Source organism: Oncorhynchus tshawytscha, linkage group LG01, assembly GCF_018296145.1.
Source record: "Oncorhynchus tshawytscha isolate Ot180627B linkage group LG01, Otsh_v2.0, whole genome shotgun sequence".
Lineage (NCBI taxonomy): Eukaryota > Metazoa > Chordata > Actinopteri > Salmoniformes > Salmonidae > Oncorhynchus > Oncorhynchus tshawytscha.
In genome coordinates, this window is record NC_056429.1 from 454,399 (window position 1) to 476,318 (window position 21,920).

At 43.9% G+C, this 21,920-nt stretch overlaps 1 protein-coding gene and 1 pseudogene across 1 annotated transcript; both read right to left on the bottom strand.

Annotated features, from left to right (window-relative positions):
• Window positions 1-686: 686 nt before the first annotated feature.
• Window positions 687-816, bottom strand: LOC112247883 (annotated as a pseudogene).
• A 6,549-nt stretch (window positions 817-7,365) lies between these two features.
• On the bottom strand, window positions 7,366-21,522 carry dnaja (DnaJ heat shock protein family (Hsp40) member A). The gene is made up of 8 exons (XM_042319883.1): window positions 21,367-21,522; window positions 20,888-21,042; window positions 16,428-16,605; window positions 16,097-16,201; window positions 15,634-15,861; window positions 15,006-15,236; window positions 14,478-14,578; window positions 7,366-8,410 (listed from the first exon to the last, which is right to left on the bottom strand). The coding sequence occupies exons 2-8, from the start codon at window positions 21,017-21,019 to the stop codon at window positions 8,174-8,176; spliced, it is 1,212 nt and encodes a 403-aa protein (XP_042175817.1). The 5' UTR covers window positions 21,020-21,042; window positions 21,367-21,522; the 3' UTR covers window positions 7,366-8,173.
• Between the last annotated feature and the right edge of the window lie 398 nt (window positions 21,523-21,920).

The following is a 21,920-nucleotide window of genomic DNA, read 5'->3' on the forward strand; positions in this document are numbered from 1 at the left end:
ACTACTACCACTACTATCAGTACCTCTACTACTACCATTACTACCATTACTACTACAACTACTACTATCAGTACCTCTACTACTACCATTACTACTACTACTACTACTACTACTACTACCATTACTACTACTACTACTACTACTATCACTACTACTACTACTACTACTATCACTACTACTACTATCACTACTACTACTATCAGTACTACTACTACTACTACTATCAGTACTACTACTACTATCAGTACTACTACTACTACTACTACTACTACTACTACTACATCAGTACTTCTAATACTACCATTACTACCATTACTACTACCTCTACTACCATTACTACTTCTACTACTACTAGTACTATCAATACTACTACCATTACCTCTTTTACCATTACTACCATTACCACTACTACCTTTACTACTACTATCAGTACTTCTAATACTACCATTACTACTACTACTACTACTATCAGTACTACTACAATTACTACCACTACTACTACTACCATTACTACTTCTACTACTAATATCACTACCATTACTACTACTATCACTACCATTACTACTAATATTACTACACTACCATTACTATCACTACCATTACTACTAATATTACTACACTACCATTACTATCACTACTATCACTACCATTTCTACTAATATCACACCACATTTCCTTCAGGAAAAGTCCTTTCGTAGTTATTTATTTAATGTATTGTTTTTTCGCAGGGGTCAGCACAACCAGAGTGTAATGGCCAAGCCTCGCCTTGGGTGGACCTCTTTTGTGATGAAGGTGTCTCCCCTGCCAGATAAATATAAACGCACACGTTGATGTCAATGCATTAGTGAAAGCCAGTTCATTGATGGAGTTGAAATTAAGTTACAAAGTACGTCAGTCAAGGAGGACTGGTTAGAGGAGTAGTGTTCTGGTCTCTCTCTCTGGTTAGAGGAGTAGTGTTCTGGTCTCTCTTCCCAGTAAAACTCTGGTTAGAGGAGTAGTGTTCTGGTCTCTCTCTCTGGTTAGAGGAGTAGTGTTCTGGTCTCTCTTCCCAGTAAAACTCTGGTTAGAGGAGTAGTGTTCTTGTCTCTCTCTCTCTGGTTAGAGGAGTAGTGTTCTGGTCTCTCTCTCTGGTTAGAGGAGTAGTGTTCTGGTCTCTCTCTCTGGTTAGAGGAGTAGTGTTCTGGTCTCTCTCTCTGGTTAGAGGAGTAGTGTTCTGGTCACTCTTTCTGGTTAGAGGAGTAGTGTTCTGGTCTCTCTTCCCAGTAAAACTCTGGTTAGAGGAGTAGTGTTCTGGTCTCTCTCTCTGGTTAGAGGAGTAGTGTTCTGGTCTCTCTTCCCAGTAAAACTCTGGTTAGAGGAGTAGTGTTCTGGTCACTCTCTCTGGTTAGAGGAGTAGTGTTCTGGTCTCTCTTCCCAGTAAAACTCTGGTTAGAGGAGTAGTGTTCTGGTCTCTCTCTCTGGTTAGAGAAGTAGTGTTCTGGCCTCTCTCTCTGGTTAGAGGAGTAGTGTTCTGGTCTCTCTCTCTGGTTAGAGAAGTAGTGTTCTGGTCTCTCTCTCTGGTTAGAGGAGTAGTGTTCTGGTCTCTCTCTCTGGTTAGTGGAGTAGTGTTCTGGTCTCTCTCTCTGGTTAGAGGAGTAGTGTTCTGGTCTCTCTTCCCAGTAGAACTCTGGTTAGAGGAGTAGTGTTCTGGCCTCTCTCTCTGGTTAGAGGCGTAGTGTTCTGGTCTCTCTCTCTGGTTAGAGAAGTAGTGTTCTGGCCTCTCTCTCTGGTTAGAGGAGTAGTGTTCTGGTCTCTCTCTGGTTAGAGGAGTAGTGTTCTGGTCTCTCTCTCTGGTTAGAGAAGTAGTGTTCTGGCCTCTCTCTCTGGTTAGAGGAGTAGTGTTCTGGTCTCTCTCTGGTTAGAGGAGTAGTGTTCTGGTCTCTCTCTCTGGTTAGAGAAGTAGTGTTCTGGCCTCTCTGGTTAGAGGAGTAGTGTTCTGGTCTCTCTCTCTGGTTAGAGGAGTAGTGTTCTGGTCTCTCTCTCTGGTTAGAGGAGTAGTGTTCTGGTCTCTCTTCCCAGTAAAACTCTGGTTAGAGGAGTAGTGTTCTGGTCTCTCTCTGGTTAGAGGAGTCTGGTCTCTCTCTCTGGTTAGAGGAGTAGTGTTCTGGTCTCTCTCTGGTTAGAGGAGTAGTGTTCTGGCCTCTCTCTCTGGTTAGAGGAGTAGTGTTCTGGTCTCTCTCTCTGGTTAGAGGAGTAGTGTTCTGGTCTCTCTTCCCAGTAAAACTCTGGTTAGAGGAGTAGTGTTCTGGTCTCTCTCTGGTTAGAGGAGTAGTGTTCTGGTCTCTCTCTCTGGTTAGAGGAGTAGTGTTCTGGTCTCTCTCTCTGGTTAGAGGAGTAGTGTTCTGGCCTCTCTCTCTGGTTAGAGGAGTAGTGTTCTGGTCTCTCTCTCTGGTTAGAGGAGTAGTGTTCTGGTCTCTCTTCCCAGTAAAACTCTGGTTAGAGGAGTAGTGTTCTGGTCTCTCTCTCTGGTTAGAGGAGTAGTGTTCTGGTCTCTCTCTCTGGTTAGAGGAGTAGTGTTCTGGTCTCTCTCTCTGGTTAGAGGAGTAGTGTTCTGGTCTCTCTGGTTAGAGAAGTAGTGTTCTGGCCTCTCTCTGGTTAGAGGAGTAGTGTTCTGGTCTCTCTCTCTGGTTAGAGGAGTAGTGTTCTGGTCTCTCTCTCTGGTTAGAGAAGTAGTGTTCTGGTCTCTCTCTCTGGTTAGAGGAGTAGTGTTCTGGTCTCTCTCTCTGGTTAGTGGAGTAGTGTTCTGGTCTCTCTCTCTGGTTAGAGGAGTAGTGTTCTGGTCTCTCTTCCCAGTAGAACTCTGGTTAGAGGAGTAGTGTTCTGGTCTCTCTCTCTCTGGTTAGAGGAGTAGTGTTCTGGTCTCTCTCTCTGGTTAGAGGAGTAGTGTTCTGGTCTCTCTCTCTGGTTAGAGGAGTAGTGTTCTGGTCTCTCTCTCTGGTTAGAGAAGTAGTGTTCTGGCCTCGCTCTCTGGTTAGAGGAGTAGTGTTCTGGTCACTCTCTCTGGTTAGAGGAGTAGTGTTCTGGTCTCTCTTCCCAGTAAAACTCTGGTTAGAGGAGTAGTGTTCTGGTCTCTCTCTCTGGTTAGAGAAGTAGTGTTCTGGCCTCTCTCTCTGGTTAGAGGAGTAGTGTTCTGGTCTCTCTCTCTGGTTAGAGGAGTAGTGTTCTGGTCTCTCTCTCTGGTTAGAGGAGTAGTGTTCTGGTCTCTCTCTCTGGTTAGAGGAGTAGTGTTCTGGTCACTCTCTCTGGTTAGAGGAGTAGTGTTCTGGTCTCTCTTCCCAGTAAAACTCTGGTTAGAGGAGTAGTGTTCTGGTCTCTCTCTCTGGTTAGAGGAGTAGTGTTCTGGTCTCTCTCTCTGGTTAGAGAAGTAGTGTTCTGGCCTCTCTCTCTGGTTAGAGGAGTAGTGTTCTGGTCTCTCTCTCTGGTTAGAGGAGTAGTGTTCTGGTCTCTCTCTCTGGTTAGAGAAGTAGTGTTCTGGCCTCTCTCTCTGGTTAGAGGAGTAGTGTTCTGGTCTCTCTCTCTGGTTAGAGGAGTAGTGTTCTGGTCTCTCTCTCTGGTTAGAGAAGTAGTGTTCTGGCCTCTCTGGTTAGAGGAGTAGTGTTCTGGTCTCTCTGGTTAGAGGAGTAGTGTTCTGGTCTCTCTCTGGTTAGAGGAGTAGTGTTCTGGTCTCGCTCTCTGGTTAGAGGAGTAGTGTTCTGGTCTCTCTCTCTGGTTAGAGGAGTAGTGTTCTGGTCTCTCTTCCCAGTAAAACTCTGGTTAGAGGAGTAGTGTTCTGGACTCTCTCTCTGGTTAGAGGAGTAGTGTTCTGGTCTCTCTCTCTGGTTAGAGAAGTAGTGATCTGGTCTCTCTCTCTGGTTAGAGAAGTAGTGTTCTGGTCTCTCTCTCTGGTTAGAGGAGTAGTGTTCTGGTCTCTCTCTCTGGTTAGAGGAGTAGTGTTCTGGTCTCTCTTCCCAGTAAAACTCTGGTTAGAGGAGTAGTGTTCTGGTCTCTCTCTCTGGTTAGAGGAGTAGTGTTCTGGTCTCTCTCTGGTTAGAGGAGTAGTGTTCTGGTCTCTCTGGTTAGAGAAGTAGTGTTCTGGCCTCTCTCTGGTTAGAGGAGTAGTGTTCTGGTCTCTCTCTCTGGTTAGAGGAGTAGTGTTCTGGTCTCTCTCTGGTTAGAGAAGTAGTGTTCTGGCCTCTCTCTCTGGTTAGAGGAGTAGTGTTCTGGTCTCTCTCTGGTTAGAGGAGTAGTGTTCTGGTCTCTCTCTCTGGTTAGAGGAGTAGTGTTCTGGTCTCTCTTCCCAGTAAAACTCTGGTTAGAGGAGTAGTGTTCTGGTCTCTCTCTCTGGTTAGAGAAGTAGTGTTCTGGCCTCTCTCTCTGGTTAGAGGAGTAGTGTTCTGGTCTCTCTCTCTGGTTAGAGGAGTAGTGTTCTGGTCTCTCTCTCTGGTTAGAGAAGTAGTGTTCTGGCCTCGCTCTCTGGTTAGAGGAGTAGTGTTCTGGTCTCTCTCTCTGGTTAGAGGAGTAGTGTTCTGGTCTCTCTCTGGTTAGAGGAGTAGTGTTCTGGTCTCTCTCTGGTTAGAGGAGTAGTGTTCTGGTCTCTCTTCTGGTTAGAGTAGTGTTCTGGTCTCTCTCTCTGGTTAGAGAAGTAGTGTTCTGGTCTCTGGTTAGAGGAGTAGTGTTCTGGTCTCTCTCTCTGGTTAGAGGAGTAGTGTTCTGGTCTCTCTCTCTTCCCAGTAAAACTCTGGTTAGAGGAGTAGTGTTCTGGTCTCTCTCTGGTTAGAGGAGTAGTGTTCTGGTCTCTCTTCCCAGTAGAACTCTGGTTAGAGGAGTAGTGTTCTGGCCTCTCTCTCTGGTTAGAGTAGTGTTCTGGTCTCTCTCTCTGGTTAGAGGAGTAGTGTTCTGGTCTCTCTCTCTGGTTAGAGGAGTAGTGTTCTGGTCTCTCTCTCTGGTTAGAGGAGTAGTGTTCTGGTCTCTCTTCCCATTATAACTCTGGTTAAAGGAGTAGTGTTCTGGTCTCTCTCTGGTTAGAGGAGTAGTGTTCTGGTCTCTCTTCCCAGTAGAACTCTGGTTAGAGGAGTAGTGTTCTGGTCTCTCTTCCCAGTAGAACTCTGGTTAGTGGAGTAGTGTTCTGGTCTCTCTCTCTGGTTAGAGGAGTAGTGTTCTGGTCTCTCTTCCCAGTAGAACTCTGGTTAGAGGAGTAATGTTCTGGTCTCTCTCTCTGGTTAGAGGAGTAGTGTTCTGGTCTCTCTCTCTGGTTAGTGTGTTCTGGTCTCTCTCTCTGGTTAGAGGAGTAGTGTTCTGGTCTCTCTTCTGGTTAGAGGAGTAGTGTTCTGGTCTCTCTTCCCATTATAACTCTGGTTAAAGGAGGAGTAGTGTTCTGGTCTCTCTCTGGTTAGAGGAGTAGTGTTCTGGTCTCTCTTCCCAGTAGAAGTAGTGTTCTGGCTCTCTGGTTAGAGGAGTAGTGTTCTGGTCTCTCTTCCCAGTAAAACTCTGGTTAGAGGAGTAGTGTTCTGGTCTCTCTCTCTGGTTAGAGGAGTAGTGTTCTGGTCTCTCTCTTCCCAGTAGAAGTAGTGTTCTCTGGTTAGAGAAGTAATGTTCTGGTCTCTCTCTCTGGTTAGAGGAGTAGTGTTCTGGTCTCTCTCTCTGGTTAGAGGAGTAGTGTTCTGGTCTCTCTCTCTGGTTAGAGGAGTAGTGTTCTGGTCTCTCATCCCAGTAGAACTCTGGTTAAAGGAGTAGTGTTCTGGTCTCTCTCTCTGGTTAGAGGAGTAGTGTTCTGGTCTCTCTTCCCAGTAGAACTCTGGTTAGAGGAGTAGTGTTCTGGCCTCTCTCTCTGGTTAGAGGCGTAGTGTTCTGGTCTCTCTCTCTGGTTAGAGGAGTAGTGTTCTGGTCTCTCTCTCTGGTTAGAGTAGTGTTCTGGTCTCTCTTCCCATTATAACTCTGGTTAGTGGAGTAGTGTTCTGGTCTCTCTCTGGTTAGAGGAGTAGTGTTCTGGTCTCTCTTCCCAGTAGAACTCTGGTTAGTGGAGTAGTGTTCTGGTGGTCTGTTCTCTCTCTGGTTAGAGGAGTAGTGTTCTGGTCAATCATCCCAGTCCCAGAGAACTCTGGTTAAAGGAGTAGTGTTCTGGTCTCTCTGGTTAGAGGAGTAGTGTTCTGGTCTCTCTTCCCAGTAGAACTCTGGTTAGAGGGGTAGTGTTCTGGTCTCTCTCTCTGGTTAGAGGAGTAGTGTTCTGGTCTCTCTCTCTGGTTAGAGGAGTAGTGTTCTGGTCTCTCATCCCAGTAGAACTCTGGTTAAAGGAGTAGTGTTCTGGTCTCTCTCTCTGGTTAGAGGAGTAGTGTTCTGGTCTCTCTTCCCAGTAGAACTCTGGTTAGAGGAGTAGTGTTCTGGTCTCTCTCTCTGGTTAGAGAGTAGTGTTCTGGTCTCTCTCTCTGGTTAGAGGAGTAGTGTTCTGGTCTCTCTCTCTGGTTAGAGGAGTAGTGTTCTGGTCTCTCATCCCAGTAGAACTCTGGTTAAAGGAGTAGTGTTCTGGTCTCTCTCTCTGGTTAGAGGAGTAGTGTTCTGGTCTCTCTTCCCAGTAGAACTCTGGTTAGAGGAGTAGTGTTCTGGTCTCTCTCTCTCTGGTTAGAGGTGTAGTGTTCTGGTCTCTCTCCCCAGTAGAAAAAAAAACACTTCCTGGAAACAACAAGACCACCCAGTCAGGAACAGAGTAAAAACACTTCCTGGAAACAACAAGACCACCAAGTCAGGAGCAGTGTAGAACTGTTCTGTCATTTCCCTGAGGTATAAAACAGGTTTCATGATTATCAAAAGCAGTAGAATGAAGGATGTGGAACTGTTCTGAGTGTTTAATTACTTCCTGTCTTTTGTTTTGCTCATTCACGAGGAAGCAGCATTGAAGCAGATGTTGAACACTGACGTAATGACATCATACCATGGATCGATGACATTACTGATCAATGTCTGAACTTTTCATTGATTGCAATGAATGTGAAACGTCATTATCTTATTTTGAATATAATCAAACATTTTATTCATCACATGCTTCATAAACAGGTGAACTGTGAAATGCTTATGGCCCTTCCCAAAAATAATAGTAAAATGACATAGCTGATCTTTCTGCCATCAGTCTACTTTTCAGAATAAAAGCCTTACTCTTGCTGCATCAGGTGTCCTACTTTCAATAGTCTACCACTTTTATCCAAGATGAATCTTCAAGGAGATTATGTAATGTTTTATTAACTGATATCGGCCTTATAATAATGTATATGCTGATATTTGACAACTGCAGCTATGAATCGTATAAAGTGAACCAGATTACATTGAATAAACTTTGTTTAAAAAAGAGAGAGAAGGCATTCTTGAGAGGTTTTATTTGTGAAAGAATCAATCCATTTCAAGAGTGGGTGAAACGCCTGTGGTGAGACAGTAACATTACCTTCATAGAAAGCATACAGGTTCCTCTGGTGAGTCAGTTAAAGAAAGCATACAGGTTCCTCTGGTGAGTCAGTTAAAGAAAGCATACAGGTTCCTCTGGTGAGTCAGTTAAAGAAAGCATACAGGTTCCTCTGGTGAGTTATGGACCTAAGTCAATAATTGAAATGCAACATGTCTGTTTTCTGTGCCTCCTAGTATATCTCTCATGAACAGATCCATACGAAATAAAACAATACACACAACTTACACTACACATGGAGAAAAACAGTGCAGGTGTTATGTTAGATAGAAATGTAAACAGACCATCACTCTACCATTGTGGCAAGATGGAGTAGGTCTACAGCTCCATCTAGTGGTCATGTCAGGGACAACATCTTTTGACAAGCTTTGTAACTAACTTATGTTAAGGTTAGGGAAAGAGTTATTTCCCCTGCCTCATACATTCTCCACACCTGACCCTCAGTATAAAGATAATCAACAGACGTGTTGAATAGTATCTGGAGGAAAACAGCTGCGGATATGGCTCGGATGCCTAAAACATGACATTGCTGTGAAAGTAGGCATTTCAGTGCAGCGCTTGATAACACTGGACTTTGAACTCTAATGAATAAGGCTTTTGTCAAACCCCGTCCTTCAGGAACTGAGTTTGACGTGATTTGTATACATAGATTCTAAAACCGATTAATTGAACAAACTAAACATTCAGTGCAGCATGAGTTTCTATATTCTACTGCTGCTGGCACTGCACGCCATGGCCTCCCCCCTCATCATCGTCAATATCCTCAAAGCTTGGCTTCCCTCCTCCACTGCTGCCGCTCTTCTGTTGAGAGTAGCTGCGATCCATCTCCTTCAGGTCTACCTCCTCCATGTCGTCTGAGATCAGCTGCTCGTCTCTGGGGGGGAGGAGGGCCTCTAGCTGGGGGAGGAGGTGCTCTGGCAGCCAGTGTTTATCTGGGAACTCCACCTGGTGGGGAGGAACATAAGATAAATGGGTTATGGGTCTGATAGGGTCTATTCCCTATATACAGTGGCAAGAAAAAGTATGTGAACCCTTTGGAAATACCTGGATTTCTGTATAAATTGGTCTTAGAATTTGATCTGATCTTCATCTAGGTCACAACAATAGACAAACACCATCTGCTTAAACTAATAACAACATTTATTGTATTTGTCTTGTCTGTATTGAATTCATCATTTAAACAATCACAGTGTAGGTTGGAAAAAGTATGTGAACCCCTAGGCTAATGACTCCTAAAGCTCATTGTAGTTGGCTAACCTGGAGTCTAATCAATGAGATGAGATTGGAGATGTTGGTTAGGGCCCATGCACCCTTTGCATTGAAAGCCATTGATCAAATCAAATCAAATTTATTTATATAGCCCTTCGTACATCAGCTGATATCTCAAAGTGCTGTACAGAAACCCAGCCTAAAACCCCAAACAGCAAGCAATGCAGGTGTAGAAGCACGGTGGCTAGGAAAAACTCCCTAGAAAGGCCAAAACCTAGGAAGAAACCTAGAGAGGAACCAGGCTATATGGGGTGGCCAGTCCTCTTCTGGCTGTGCCGGGTGGAGATTATAACAGAACATGGCCAAGATGTTCAAATGTTCATAAATGACCAGCATGGTCGAATAATAATAAGGCAGAACAGTTGAAACTGGAGCAGCAGCACAGTCAGGTGGAAGTTGAAACTGGAGCAGCAGCATGGCCAGGTGGACAGGCTTGATTGATACAGGCTCTGCAGCATTGAAAGCCATTGATACAGGCTCTGCAGCATTGGAAGCCATTGATACAGGCCCTGCAGCATTGAAAGCCATTGATACAGGCCCTGCAGCATTGAAAGCCATTGATACAGGCTCTGCAGCATTGGAAGCCATTGATACAGGCTCTGCAGCATTGAAAGCCATTGATACAGGCTCTGCAGCATTGAAAGCCATTGATACAGGCTCTGCAGCATTGATAGAGGCTCTGCAGCATTGGAAGCCATTGATAGAGGCTCTGTAGCACTGAAAGCCATTGATACAGGTTCTGCAGCACTGAAAGCCATTGATAGAGGCTCTGCAGCATTGGAAGCCATTGATAGAGGCTCTGTAGCATTGGAAGCCATTGATAGAGGCTATGCAGCACTGAAAGCCATTGATAGAGGCTCTGCAGCACTGAAAGCCATTGATACAGGCTCTGCAGCATTGAAGGTTCCCAAGAAGTCATTCTTAAATGGAAGAAGTTTGGAACCACCAAGACTCCTCCTAGAGCTGGCCAACCGGCCAAACTGAGAAATCGGGGGAGAAGAGCCTTGGTCAGGGAGGTGACCAAGAACATGATGGTCGCTCCAGAGTTCCTCTGTGAAGATGGGAGAACATTCCAGATGGACAACTATCACTGCAGCACTCAATCATACTACACCAGCTCCGACGCTCATCTTACGTGGCAGGGCCTGCAAACTATTACAGACTACAAAGGGAAGCCCAGCCGCGAGCTGCCCAGTGAAACGAGCCGACCAGACGAGCTAAATCACTAATACACTCGCGTTGAGACAAGCAACACTGAGGCATGCATGAGAGCATCAGCTGTTCCGGACGACTGTGTGATCAAGCTCTCCATAGCCGATGTGAGTAAGACCTTTAAACAGGTCAACATTCACAAGGCCGCGGGGCCAGACGGATTACCAGGATGTGTGCTCCGGGCATGTGCTGACCAACTAACTAGCAGGTGTCTTCACTGACATTTTCAACATGTCCTTGATTGAGTCTGTAATACCAACATGTTTCAAGCAGACCACCATAGCCCCATTGCACAAGAAAACTGAAGTAACCTGCCTAAATGACTACAGACCCGTAGTTCTCACGTCCGTAACCATGAAGTGCTTTGAAAGGATGGTCATGGCTTACATTAACACCATTATCCCAGAAACCCTAGACCCACTCCAATTTGCATACCGCCCAAACAGATCCACAGATGATGCAATCTCTATTGCACTCCACACCACCCTTTCCTACCTGGACAAAAGGAACACATACGTGAGAATGCTATTCATTGAACGCTGAGCTGTAGTCAACACCATAGTGCCCTCAAGGCTCATCACTAAGCTAAGGATCCTGGGACTAAACACCTCCCTCTGCAACTGGATCCTGAACTTTGTGACGGGCCACCCCCAGGTGGTAAGGGTAGGCAACAACACATCCGCCACGCTGATCCTCAACACTGGAGCCCCTCAGGGGTGCGTACTTAGCCCCCTCCTGTACTCCCTGTTCACCCACGACTGCGTGGACAGGCACGACTCCAACACTATCATTAAGTTTGCAGACGACGCAACAGTGGTAGGCCTGATCACCGTCACTTCACTGTAAGGTCTACAGCTACACCTGTTGTATTCGGCGCATGTGACAAATAAAGTTTGATTTGATCAATCAGGCCTTTATGATAGAGTGGCCAGACAGAAGCTACTCCTCAGTAAAAAAGGCACATTACAGCCCGCTTGGAGTTTGCCAAAAGGCACCTAAAGGACTCTCAGAAACAAGATTCTCTGGTCTGATAAAACCAAGATTGAACCATTTAGCCTGAACGCCAAGTGTCACATCTGGAGGAAACCTGGCACCATCCTTACAGTGAAGTATGGCGGTGGCAGCATCATGCTGAGGGGATGTTTTCAGCAGCAGGGACTGGGAGACTAGTCAGGACCGAGGGAAAGATGAACGGAGCAAAGTACAGAGAGCTCCTTGATGAAAACCTGCTCCAGAACACCCTGGACCTCAGAATTGGGCATAGGTTCACTTTCCAAGAGAACAACAACCCTAAGCACACAGCCATGACAATGCAGGAGTGGCTTCGGGACAAGTCTCTGAATGTCCTTGAGTGGCCCAGCCAGTGCCCGGACTTGAACCTGATCTCATGTATTAGTTCAATCATACTGTGCAGCTATCTTTCATGTATTAGTTATATACTGTGTAGCCTTCTATCATGTACACTACATGGACTGAGATTTGTAAATGAAAGAGGAATAGAATAATATGAATTTAAAGGAGTTTCCAATCTCCCCATTTAGAGTTTCTGGCACAGCACAGACCTTATCCAAATGGTGAGACAAAGGCATTTCCTCACAGACCTGCTAACTTTCTTTGTTGTTACTTTTAAGGTTGGAACCAACATGCAGCACCTCCAGCAGGAAGAGAGGCAAGAATAATGTGTCCATTAGCTCATGGACAATCTACTCTATTCACAGCCATGTCTAATGTTCAATGTAAGAGAGACGAGAACCATTCGTCTCCCAGCTCAGGGTCAATCTACACTATTCACAGCCATGTCTAATGTTCAATGTAATTACATTGCTGGACTTTTTGAAACTTCATTTCAAACATGTCTTCAAATCATGTTTTTTTAGCTGTTAGTGATAATACATGTGTGTGTTTACATCACTAAGCCTTTATGAATGTGTTATAAATTATCAAAGGGGTCGGACTTTAAATTAAGTCGAGCGTCATGCGATAGCCTTTATAGACTAAGTTTTACAGGACTCTACATAGTGTCAAATAGGTTAACGTTTTTTTGTGTTAAATGCTCTACAACAGATATTCCCAATGCTGTCGGGGGTATGCCAAATAGAATTTTTAAAACTGTTCATTTATATTTTCCAACGGGGCTATACATTTGGGTGAGGTTTCTTTCTCCTGATCTGTGAGCTGCTCTGACAGCTGGTGCTTAAAGTTAGTGAGGGAAGTTAGTGAGGGAGATATGAGTCTCCAGCTTTAGTGATTTTTGCAGTTCGTTCCAGTCATTGGAAGCAGAGAACTGGAAGGAAAGGCAGCCAAAGCAGGAATTGGCTTTGGAGATGACCAGTGAAATATACCTGCTGGAGCGTGTGCTACGGGTGGGTGTTGCTATGGCGACCAGTGAGCTGAAATAAGGCAGGGCTTTACCTAGCAAAGACTTAACGATGACCTGGAGCCAGTGGGTTTGGTGACGAAAATGAAACGAGGGCCAGCCAATGAGAGCATACAGGTCGCAGTGGTGGATATTATATGGGGCTTTGGTGATAAAATGGATGGCACTGTGATAGACTGCATCCAATTTGCTGAGTAGAGTGTTGGAGGCTATTTTGTAAATGACATCGCCAAAGTCAAGAATTGGTAGGTGTGATGACGTTGGCCTGGGGATAGGTTTATGAAATACCTGCCCCCGCCTTTTCCCCTCTCTACCCTACTGATGTGACATTTGAAAATCATTTGGTTAACATAGAGATTCTGGGAACATCAGAAGGTGGGGTGAAATTAACTATATTCTGGTAATCTGACCAATTGAACATATGCGGTGGTACTTAATGAATATGATGTCAGTTCAGTTGTCATCTGAGACATTATCATCAATGATAAGATGACAAACTCTACAATGGAAAGTCTACACAGTGGAAACTCTACACATCAGAGTTATCGGATTCACATGGAATTGTTGTTTAATTTAAAATGTTTAAATGTGAAATTATTGGTGAAGAGATGAAATGTAATGTTAGCTTCCAAGTGAGAGATTTGGGTCTTCATAAGGTTAGGGCTCAATCAGTGGCCCTCCCCTGTGAAGAGACATGTGAATATTTATAATGCCATTTCTGACTTACCCGCCATGTTGTGGAGTCAGTATCTGCATGGCTTTTTTTGTTGTCGGAGCGCCGTACTCAGATTATTGCATGGTATGCTTTTTCCGTAAAGTAAAAAAAAAAAGTCTGACACAGCGGTTGCATTAAGGAGAAGTATATCTCTAATTCCATGTATAACACTTGTATTTTCATCAACATTGATGATGATTTTTATCTCTATTTCTGCTTTTTGTGACTCCTTTCTTTGGTTGGAAAATGGCTGTATGCTTTCTGTGACTAGGTGCTGACCAAACATAATGATATGTTGTGTTTTCGCCGAAAAGCCTTTTTGAAATCGGACACTGTGGTTGGATTAACGAGAAGTTTATCTTTAAAATGGTGTCAAATACTTGTATGTTTGATAAATTTGAAATTTGAATGAGATTTCTGTTTGAATTTGGCGCCCTGCAATTTCACTGGCTGTTGGCGAGGGGTTCCACCATTCCCAGACAGGTTAATGTGGCTGCTCTGCATGATGTATTGTCGTCTCTACCGTCTTGCCCTTTATGTTAATGTGGCTGCTCTGCATGATGTATTGTCGTCTCTACCGTCTAGCCCTTTGTGTTAATGTGGCTGCTCTGCATGATGTATTGTCGTCTCTACCGTCTTGCCCTTTGTGTTAATGTGGCTGCTCTGCATGATGTATTGTCGTCTCTACCGTCTTGCCCTTTGTGTTAATGTGGCTGCTCTGCATGATGTATTGTCGTCTCTACCGTCTTGCCCTTTGTGTTAATGTGGCTGCTCTGCATGATGTATTGTCGTCTCTACCGTCTAGCCCTTTGTGTTAATGTGGCTGCTCTGCATGATGTATTGTCGTCTCTACCGTCTTGCCCTTTGTGTTAATGTGGCTGCTCTGCATGATGTATTGTCGTCTCTACCGTCTTGCCCTTTGTGTTAATGTGGCTGCTCTGCATGATGTATTGTCGTCTCTACCGTCTTGCCCTTTGTGCTGTTCTGTGCCCAATAATGTATGTACCATGTTTTGTGCTGCTACCATGCTGTGTTGTCTTAGGTCTCGCTTTATGTAGTGTTGTCGCTCTTGTCATGATGTGTGCTTTGCCCTAAATGTATAATCCCAACCCCCGTCCCTGCAGGAGGCCTTTTGGTAGGCCGTCATTGTAAATAAGAATGTGCTCTTAACTGACTTGCCTAGTTAAATAAAAAAATAAAACATTTAGCCGATTTATGAAGGTTCTCTCAGGAGCCACAGATTACTGTAGGGTGTGCGAGGTATTTAAAAAGGGCTGATGGACCTACAAAGCTTGTTTGTTTGTGTGTCAGAACCAAGATTATTTGGAGTAGTCCAACCGGAGTCAGTTTTGTTTTTAACGAAAACGGCTCGTCTCTAACCTAAACGGTTCAACCTGACCCGTCTCTCTCGCTCTCTCCAATGGTAATATAATACTAACCTGGAATTGAATGATGAGCTGCCCTCTGTCGTAAGGGTCTTTGTGGATGGGCATGCCTTCATTATGGACACACCTCACATCGTTGGCCTTCACTACTTTACCTGGAAACAGAAAGATCACACGATCACGCAACTTGCATTATCGCATATTTTTTTGCGTTACAAAGTAATTTCCTACAATTCTACATCTTGCGTGTTTATATGATAGAGGTTTCCAAATCATGTGCAATCAATTGAATTCACCACAGGTGGACTCCAATCCAGTTGTAGAAACATCTCAAGGATGATCAATGGAAACAGGATGCATCTGAGCTCAATTTTGAGTCTGAATATTTTTTGAAAGGGTCTGAATACAATTTTCTTTATTTCTAAAAAACGTTTTTTGCTTTGTCATTAAGTGGTATTGCGTGTGGATTGATGACGGGAAAAAATGATTTAATCCATTTTAGAATAAGGCTGTACCGGTACAAAATGTACATTTAAATCCAAGGGGGAGTGAATCCTTATAACAGCCACACTAATTCATTACCTGGTGAAGAGGTGATGATGAGCACCCTGCCATCTAGCGTACGGATGGTCTTCTTGAAGCCACAGAGGGCCTCAACCAGTTTGATGTTCATCTTCATGTGCAGGTCGTCCTCCTGCCTCTGGTACACTGGGTGGTCCTGCTGGTCCAGCACGATCACCACGTCACCTGGTTCCAGACCAGGCTCCTGGTCGCCCTCCCCGTGGAATGGTATCTTCTGACCCCCCTTCATACCTACAGGACACAGTAAATATGTCTTGGTTAGTTCCTACCTACAGGACACAGTAAATGTGTCTTGGTTAGTTCATACCTACAGGACACAGTAAATGTGTCTTGGTTAGTTCATACCTACAGGACACAGTAAATGTGTCTTGGTTAGTTCATACCTACAGGACACAGTAAATGTGTCTTGGTTAGTTCATACCTACAGGACACAGTAAATGTGTCCTGTGTTTTAGACACTAGAGGGCGCCCTTGCTATTATTTACAGCAAGTAGAAACTTCTGATATTCAAGCTCTAGGGAATTTAGGGAAATCAATTTCCTCTTTGGGGGTTTTATATCTTCTTAGTATTGTACAGTAAATTACTTATTTTAAACATCCCAACAAGGGAAGAGGACCTCAAACAAACCTTTGTCAATGTGAACCTCTAGAATCTTCTTCTTGCGTTCTACTTTGTGTCCGTTGCAGGTCTTGCATCGGTCTTTAGAGTTGAAGCGTTCGCCCTCTCCCTGGCACTCTGCACACATGGTCTGGATCTGCTGTATCATTCCTGGCCCGATCTGCTGCACCTTGATCTCCACTCCTCTGCCTTTACATGAACCACACGTCTGCAAGGCGCCCTTCTTACCACCGTACCCTGCAGTAAAGACAACCAGAGTTAGAGTAATGGACTTCAGACCTGGTGGAACTCAGAAGACACGAGACCTGAATTCACAATGCGTCTCAGAGTAAATATGCTGACCTAGGATCAGGTATCCCCTCTTAGTCATTATGATTTCAATAGAAAGTAGATCAGTACTCTGATAGATCTGTGAATATGGGCTCAGATCTGATAATGGGGAGCTTTGTATCGATATTGGATCTCAACATACCTTCACATTTTCCACAGATTACGTTTTTCTGCAGGGCCAATTTCCTCTTGGTTCCATTGTACATCTCTTCCAGAGTCACAGTGAGCTGATGGACCACGTTCTTACCTGGACCAAACACACAATCATCACTACACAATAATATTTCGGTAATACAAATAACAGATAATGGGGCGGCTTCCTGGACACAGATCAGCCTAATCCTGAACTAAAAAGCTTTTTCAATGGACATTCTCCATTGGTCTTGCTTTCTAGTCCTGGACTAGTTTAAGCCTCATCTGTGTCATGGAAACCTCCCCAATATGAGACCGTACATTTGTGACATTAGTATTACCTCTCCTATCCCTCTGAGGCATTCTGCCTCCACCTCCAAAGAACATGTTGAATATGTCCATAGGGGAACCTCCTCCCCCCATGCCCCCATCCTTGATAGCCTGCTCTCCACCCTGATCGTAGAGGTCCCTCTTCTTGGGCTCTGACAGAACCTCATAGGCCTGAGATATCAGCTTGAACTGGAGGGCAGAGAGTTATGTCAATATCATGCCAACGGTTTTTAATGCTTATAACACCGTAATAGCCAACTCCCATAACAATTGTAGCTAAATTTCAACATTTGTGTCTTTTACTGCAATAGCGAAGCTGGAATAGATTTTCCTTTCAATATTAGTGTGGACCGTCCTTATTTTTCAGTTTAACTGCCATATCAAAACAGCTAGTCAGTGTTAAACCATTTATCCTTGCTTCTCTGAAGAAATAAATCCTTATGAAACTCCACTCATCTTAGGCTTCAGGCTAATTTTACAGTGAGAGAACAACTGAAGAGCAAACAGGTGCGTGTTATTTTCAGTGTTCCCCCAGTACATTTAAATCAGCCTAGAGCAGAGCTAAGGCTACAGTTAGGGGTGGTGGTGCTGCAATCCCACCCTGGTCTCAGACTAGACGTAACATAGTAAGCGTTTGTTCAGTATAATTTGAGTGTCCCCGGAACAAACACAAAATGCAACAATTGCAAAGATTTTACTGAGTTACAGTTCATACAAGGAAATCAGTTCATTTAAATAAATTCATTAGGCTCTAATCTATGGATTTCGACATCCATACCAGGCGGTGTCAGAGGAAGGCCCTAAAAATTGTCAAAGACTCCAACCAACCTAGTCATAGACTGGTCTCTCTGCTACCGCATGTCAAGCAATACCGTAGCGCCAAGTCTAGGTCTACCCTCAAGCCATAAGACTCCTGAACAGCTAATCAAATAAATGGCTACCCAGACTATTTGCGTTATCCCCCACCCCCTTTTTTACACTGCTGCTACTCCGGTTATTATTTATGCATAGTCACTTTAATAACTCTACCTACATGTATATCAAATCAAACTGAGTCACATGCGCTGAATATAACAAGTGTAGACCTGCCAGTGAAATGCTTACTTACAATCTCTTAACCAACAGTGCAGCTCAAGAAGAGTTAAGAAAATATTTACCAAATAAACTAAAGTAAAATAAAATACAACATAGAAGCTAGATACAGGGGGAACCAAGTCAGTCTGAGGGGGTACAGGTTAGTTGAGGTAATTTGTACATGTAGGTAGGGGCGAAGTGAGGTAGGTAGGGGTGAAGCGCCTTGCGGTCAGATGCCGAGCAGTTGCCATACCAGGCGGTGATGCAACCAGTCAGGATGCTCTTGATGGTGCAGCTGTAGAACCTTTTGAGGATTTGGGGACCCATGCCAAATCTTTACAGTCTCCTGAGGGGAAAAAGGTTATGTTGTGCCCTCTTCACGTCTGTCTGGGTGTGTTTGGACCTGGTGTTTTTGGACCATGATAGTTCGTTGGTGACACCAAGGAACTTGGAACTCTCAACCCGCTCCACTACAGCCCTGTCGATGTTAATGGGGGCCTGTTCGGCCCGCCTTTTTCCTGTAGTCCACAATCAGCTCCATAGTATTGCTCACATTGAGGGAGAGGTTGTTGTTCACACTGCCAGTTCTCTGACCTCCTCCTTATAGGCGGTCTCATCGTTGTCGGTGATCAGGCCTTCAGCAAACTTAATGATGGTGTTGGAGTTGTGTTTGGCCACGCAGTCGTGGGTGAACAGGGAGTACAGGAGGGGACTAAGTACACACCCGTGCGGGGCCCCAGTGTTAAGGATCAGCGTGGCAGACGTGTTGCTGCCTACCTTTACCACCTGGGAGCAGCCTGTCAGGAAGTCCAGGATCCAGTTGCAGAGGGAGGTGTTTAGTACCAGGGTATTTAGCTTAGTGATATTACCTCAATTACTCTTTGCCCCCCCCGACATTGACTCTACGGGTTCCCCCTCTATATCAAATCAAATTTAAAATCAAATGTATTTATATAGCCCTTCGTACATCAGCTGATATCTCAAAGTGCTGTGCAGAAACCCAGCCTAAAACCCCAAACAGCAAGCAATGCAGGTGTAGAAGCACGGTGGCTAGGAAAAAACTCCCTAGTAAGGCCAAAACCTAGGAAGAAACCTAGAGAGGAACCAAGCTATGTGGGGTGGGCAGTCCTCTTCTGGCTGTGCCGGGTGGAGCCTCACTACTGTTATTTTACTGCTGCTCTATCCATTTTTTTACTTAATGAGTTAAGAAAAATAAGTGTTGTTGGTTAAGGGCTTGTAAGTCAGCATTTCACTGTAAGGTCTACACCGGTTGTATTTGGCACTTGAAAAATACAATTGGATTTGACTGAGATTACAGATTTGCATCTGTTGGTCACAGATACCTAGGTAGGGATGTGGATCAGAAAACCAGTCAGTATCTGGTGTGACCACCATTTGCCTCATGCAGTGAGACACATCTCCTTCCCATAGAGTTGATCAGGCTGTTTCTTGTGGCCTGTGGAACGTTGTCCCACTGCTCGTCAATGGCTGTGTAAAGTTGCTGGATATTTGCAGGAACTGGAACACACTGTCTTACACGTCAATCCAGAGCATCCCAAACATGCTCAATGGGTGACATGTCTGGTGAGTATGCAGGCCATGGAAGAACTGGGACATTTTCAGCTTCCAGGAATAGTATACAGATCCTTGGGACATGGGGCAGTGCATTATCAAGCTGAAACATGAGGTGATGGTGACAGATGAATGGGGCTCAGGATCTCATCACGGCATCTCTGTGTATTCAAATTGCCATCGATAAAATGCAATGGTGTTCGTTGTCCATAGCTTATGCCTGCCCATAGATACCATAATCCCACCATGGGGCACTCTGTTCATAACATTGACGTCAGCAAACCGCTCGCCAACACAACGCCTTACACGTACGTGGTCTGTGGTTGTGAGGCCTGTCAGACGTACTGCCAAATTCTAAAACAATTTTGGAGGCAATTTACGGCAACAGATTTGGTGGACATTCCTGCAGTAAGCATGCCAATTACACACCCCATCAACTTGAGACATCTGTAGCATTGAGTTGTGTGACAAAACTGCACATTTTAGAGTGGCATTTTATTGTCCCCAGCACAAGATCTACCTGTGTAATGATCAGGCTGTTTAATTAGCTTCTTGATATGCCACACCTGTAAAGGGGATGGATTATCTTGGCAAAGGAGCAATGTTCACTAACAGCGATGGAAACACATTTGTGCACAAACTTTTGAGAAATAAGCTTTTTGTGCGTATGGAACATTTCTCGGATCTTTCATTTCAGCAGAAACATAGGAACAACACTTCACATGTTGCGTTTATTTTTGTTCCGTGTAGTATACGTGTAGTATACGTTAGTAGTATACGTTACGTTTGGTACAACAGGCAGACAGGCAGATGGTTACAACAGGCAGATGGGTGCTTGGTTGGGGTGAATAGCACATCTTGCAACCCAACGGTTGCGTGTTCGAATCACTGACAACTTTAGCTAATTAGCAACTTTTAAGCTACTTTGCAACTACTTAGCATGTTAGCTGACCCTTCCCCTAACCCAACTCTTAAATTTAACCCTAACCCCTGGCCTAGCTAATGTTAGCCACCTAGCCAGAATTTGTAACATACATTGAGCAAATATCAAATCAAATTTTATTTGTCACATACACATGGTTAGCAGATGTTAATGCGAGTGTAGCGAAATGCTTGTGCTTCTAGTTCTGACAAAGCAGTGATAACCAACAAATAATCTAGCTAACAATTCCAAAACTACTACCTTATAGACACAAGTGTAAGGGGATAAAGAATATGTACATAAAGATATATGAATGAGTGATTGTACAGAGCGGCATAGGCAAGATACAGTAGATGGTATTGAGTACAGTATATACATATGAGATGAGTATGTAAACAAAGTGGCATAGTTAAAGTGGCTAGTGATACATGTATTACATAAGGATGCAGTAGATGATATAGAGTACAGTATATACGTATGCATATGAGATGAATAATGTAGGGTATGTAAACATTATATTAGGTAGCATTGTTTAAAGTGGCTAGTGATATATTTTTTTATGTAACATATTATACTTTTTGGAATTCCGTAACAGTGTACGTTTTGCAAAGTCGTAACATAAAGTTACGAATTACATGTTTTATTGTCATCCGAAATGGGTGATGGACATCCACAAATGAATACATACCATAAGAAACATATGATCATACTAAATGGAGTGTCTCGGGTTATACGTACAGAATCATATGAAATCCTCTGAGACCTGGTTGGCAACCCACACAGCGCCTTTCCCCGAGGTCCTTCCAGAAGGTTCCTTAATCACATGTCCCTGTCAGTCCTAGAAGCCATGTGCGCTGTTTAAAATAGACGTGTCTACAGGCCTGCTGCAGACAGTTAACTTACCTTCTCTCCTTCATTCGGGTTCTTGTCCGGGTGATATTTCAGTGCCAGTTTTCGGTATGCTTTTTTAATCTCGTCTGGTGTGGCTTTAGGGTTCACACCTAAAGTGTCATAGAAACCTGTCTCTTTAACCATCTTCGTGGCAGGATCTGTAGTAACTAACGGAGACGTGAGAATTAGATACACCAAATAAATGACTGTTTAGCTTAAAAGCAAGTAAGCTAACCCATCCCCCTCTCGGGGAAAAGAAAAGCCGAATACTGGCTACCAAAGTAGCTACAAATGCCGACAAGCTACAATGTTATGTTTCAAATAAATCGCCACATATACTAGTTGGCAACGAACGTTAACCTACTAAAACAAGAATCTCGCCTAGTAATGCTAATTAGTTGTTGTCTGGCTTTTATCGAAGCGCTTGTTCTAATGAACGTCAAATAATGAAAACAACACATTACAATTCCATAGTAACATAGTGTCTTTACCTTTCAGTAAACGTCCTGCTTCAATAGTGCCTCGGAGGAAGACGGCTGGTCCTTTATAAAGGCGGACTGGGACCGAACTTTCTGGAGCGTCTTGTGACGCCAGATGTTTCGTTGCTCGCCCTAGACGAGTCTAGAAACGGCGGACTGGCCTGTCGATCAAAGCCGGGTCCACTTGGAGGGAGGTCCCGGGGAACGCAATTCGGGCCGCTCCTGCATATAATGCTGTAATGATACATAATGCAGTAATGAAAATTAATGCTGTAATTATAAATAATACGGTAATGATAATTAATGCTGTAATTATAATACGGTAATGATAAATAATGCCGTAATGATACATAATACGGTAATGATAAATAATACAGTAATGATACATAATACGGTAATGATAAATAATGCCGTAATGATACATAATACAGTAATGATAAATAATATGGTAATGATAAATAATGCTGTAATGATAAATACGGTAATGATAAATAATGCCGTAATGATACATAATACAGTAATGATAAATAATATGGTAATGATAAATAATGCTGTAATGATAAATA